General features: G+C 59.4%; 1 protein-coding gene across 1 annotated transcript in view; it reads left to right on the forward strand.

The window, feature by feature from the left end:
• Positions 1-2,636, forward strand: part of LOC103777741 (protein-arginine deiminase type-3-like) — a gene marked incomplete at its 3' end in the record, with an annotated part of 4,663 nt that extends 2,027 nt beyond the window's left edge. Inside the window, 11 exon segments of the mRNA XM_008945302.1 lie at positions 120-237; positions 324-449; positions 745-923; positions 1,010-1,113; positions 1,186-1,297; positions 1,383-1,490; positions 1,705-1,730; positions 1,732-1,848; positions 2,009-2,153; positions 2,225-2,318; positions 2,557-2,636. Coding sequence (XP_008943550.1) covers positions 120-237; positions 324-449; positions 745-923; positions 1,010-1,113; positions 1,186-1,297; positions 1,383-1,490; positions 1,705-1,730; positions 1,732-1,848; positions 2,009-2,153; positions 2,225-2,318; positions 2,557-2,636 — 1,209 coding nt within the window.
• Between the last annotated feature and the right edge of the window lie 58 nt (positions 2,637-2,694).

The raw sequence follows: 2,694 nt of genomic DNA on the forward strand, positions 1-2,694 counted from the left end.
GCTGGTGGATAAGGTACAAAGTGGGGGTGGGAGCCCCCCGGGACCAGCGTGGGATGGGGAGGGGGTGATGATGGCTGGTGGCCGACACCCCCAGCCCTGCTTTCTTCTCCCTGCCCCAGGCAACGTGGACGTGGGGTCCCGAGGGACACGGGGCCATCCTGCTGGTGAACTGTGACCGCGACGATCCCAAAGCGGAGTTGCCGGATAACCGGGACACCGCCGTCCGCTCCTACGCCGGTACCGCCACGGCCCACCCGAGAAACCACCCGCTCCCTATTTCCCCTCCCAAACTGTCCTTTTTGACACCCTTTTCCCTACGCCAGACCTGAAGGACATGTCACAGATGGTGCTGAGGACCCGAGGTCCCCGCCCCATCTTCACCGGCCACCGCCTCGTGCTCCACGTGGACTACAGCGACGCCGACAAAGTCGGGGTTTTCTACGGCGGCAGTGAGTACCTGACCTGGGGTTTGGGGTGGGGGCATGGAAAAACACCCCAAATTCTCCATGTTCAAGCTAAAACCCTTCCAGTAGAGCGGGTTCCACCCCTGCAGCATCCAACTCACATCCTACCTCTGGGCAGGGGGTTTATCTCATTCACTGTATGGATTCGCTCCTTGCGCGTACTCCCCGGGATTAAAAAAACACCTTTTTTTTGCAAGGATTTAGCAAAAAAACTAGAGCTGAAAGGCTGCACAAAAAGGGGTGGGGTGTTTGAGGGGTGACACGGCGCTTGCACCCACAGACAGCGTCCCGCTGGAGGAGTACAGGCACGTGCTGGGGGGCTCGAAGCTCACCTACACCGTCAAACCCAGCCGGCACCAGGACGAGAGCATCTTCTACGTGGAGGGACTCGCCTTCCCTGATGTGGGCTTCTCAGGGCTGGTGGCTTTCCATGTCACGCTGCTGGAGAGCCCCGAGAAGGTACCGGCCGTGCTGGGGAGCTGGAAAAGGGGAGGGGGGAGAGCAGAGTCTGGAGCTTTGTCCCTCCTCATCCCTCTTTGTCCCAGGGTTTGCTGGAGACGCCGATTTTCACCGACACGGTGGTTTTCCGCGTGGCCCCGTGGATCATGACCCCCAACACGGCAGCGCCGCTGGAGGTCTTCATCTGCAGGTGGGTGTCGGGTGGGCGGCCGCATCCTGCCCGGTGCTGGTTCAGCTCCCACGTCCTGTTTTTTCCTCCCAGTGTGGAAAACAACGAGGAGTTTGTCACTGCCGTGGGTGCCCTGGCTGAGAAAGCCAAGTGCCCGCTCACCGTCTGCCCGCTGCTGGAGAACCGCAACGACCGCTGGATCCAGGTTGGGTGCAGGATGATGCCCAGCCCCATCCTCACTCCAGCAGCTCCAGGAGGGGCTTCCCTCATTGTTTCCATCCTTTCTCCAGGATGAGGTTGAATTTGGCTACGTCCAAGCCCCCCACAAGACCTTCCCTGTCGTCTTCGACTCGCCCCGGGACCGCGGGCTGGTGGATTTTCCCTTCAAGCGCATCCTGGTACCCGACCCTTCCTCCCTCCTTCTCCATAAAGCTTTGCAAAGCCATCAAAAAATAGACAAAATCCATTTTTTTCCTTGGATTTTTGGGAATGGAAGAGCCAGCATGGGGTGATTTGTGAGCGCTGCACTTTAGGTGCTTATGCGTTGGGTTTTTTAATTGTTACATTGCCTTTTTTAAAATCATCACCACCTTTTCTTTTCCCCCTCTCCAGGGCCCCGATTTTGGTTACGTGGCTCGAACCAGAGGGCACTTCCAGCCTCGATTCCTTTGGGAATTTGGAGGTGAGCCCCCCCGTGACAGTGCAGGGCAAGGAGTACCCCTTGGGCCGCATCCTGATCGGCAGCAGCTTCCCCAGGTGAGATGCAAGACGTGGAGCCCAGAGCACTGGCAAAAAAAAAAACCCAAAAACCCCCAAAAAAACCCAAACGGGGATTTTTAGGCACCGTTTGAGATGGGTTGCAGAGCATCACCTCGGGCAGCTCGAACTGGCAGCTCCCTCCTTGTGCCCACCCCAGGTTCGGAGGCCGGCGGATGGCCAAAGCTGTGAAGGATTTTCTCTTCGCCCAGCGGGTGCAGGCGCCGGTGGAGCTCTTCTCAGACTGGCTCTCTGTTGGCCACGTGGATGAGTTCCTCAGCTTCATCCCCGCGCCCGATCGGAAGGTAATGAGCCCCGTGTGGGGGGGAAGTGGGGTGCAACCTTCACATCCCCCCAAAAATCCTCCCTCCCCCAGAGTTTTCGGCTGCTTCTGGCCAGCCCCAGCGCCTGCTACCAGCTCCTCAAGGAGAAGCAAGAGGAGGGGTTTGGCGAGGCGGCGATGTTCCAAGGTAGGGGGAGGATGAAAAATGGGGCTGGACGGGTTCCTTTTCCCTTTTTCCTACAAAATTCAACGGGGCGGGTGAGCTGATGGCCCAGCTGATGGCAGCAAGGGCCGGGGCAGAACCCCAGGTTGGATGTCCCAGCTGGGGCTGGGGCTGGAGCTCCCTGCCTGGGGTCCTGGCACAGGGCAGCTCCTGGCTCAGGGCTGGGCCATGGGGAAGAGCTCCTGCCCCGTTCTCTGTGCAGGGCTGCAGAAGGATTCCAAGCCCACCATAAACGAGATCCTGGCGGATAAAGGTCTCCGGAAGTTCAATAACTACGTCCAGGTGAGGAGGGGGAGCAGGGGGCTCCTCTCCCGCCCTCCCCGTCCCTCTGTCTGTCCCT

This window comes from Merops nubicus, unplaced genomic scaffold, assembly GCF_000691845.1.
Source record: "Merops nubicus isolate BGI_N331 unplaced genomic scaffold, ASM69184v1 scaffold28018, whole genome shotgun sequence".
NCBI classification, from domain to species: Eukaryota; Metazoa; Chordata; class Aves; order Coraciiformes; family Meropidae; genus Merops; species Merops nubicus.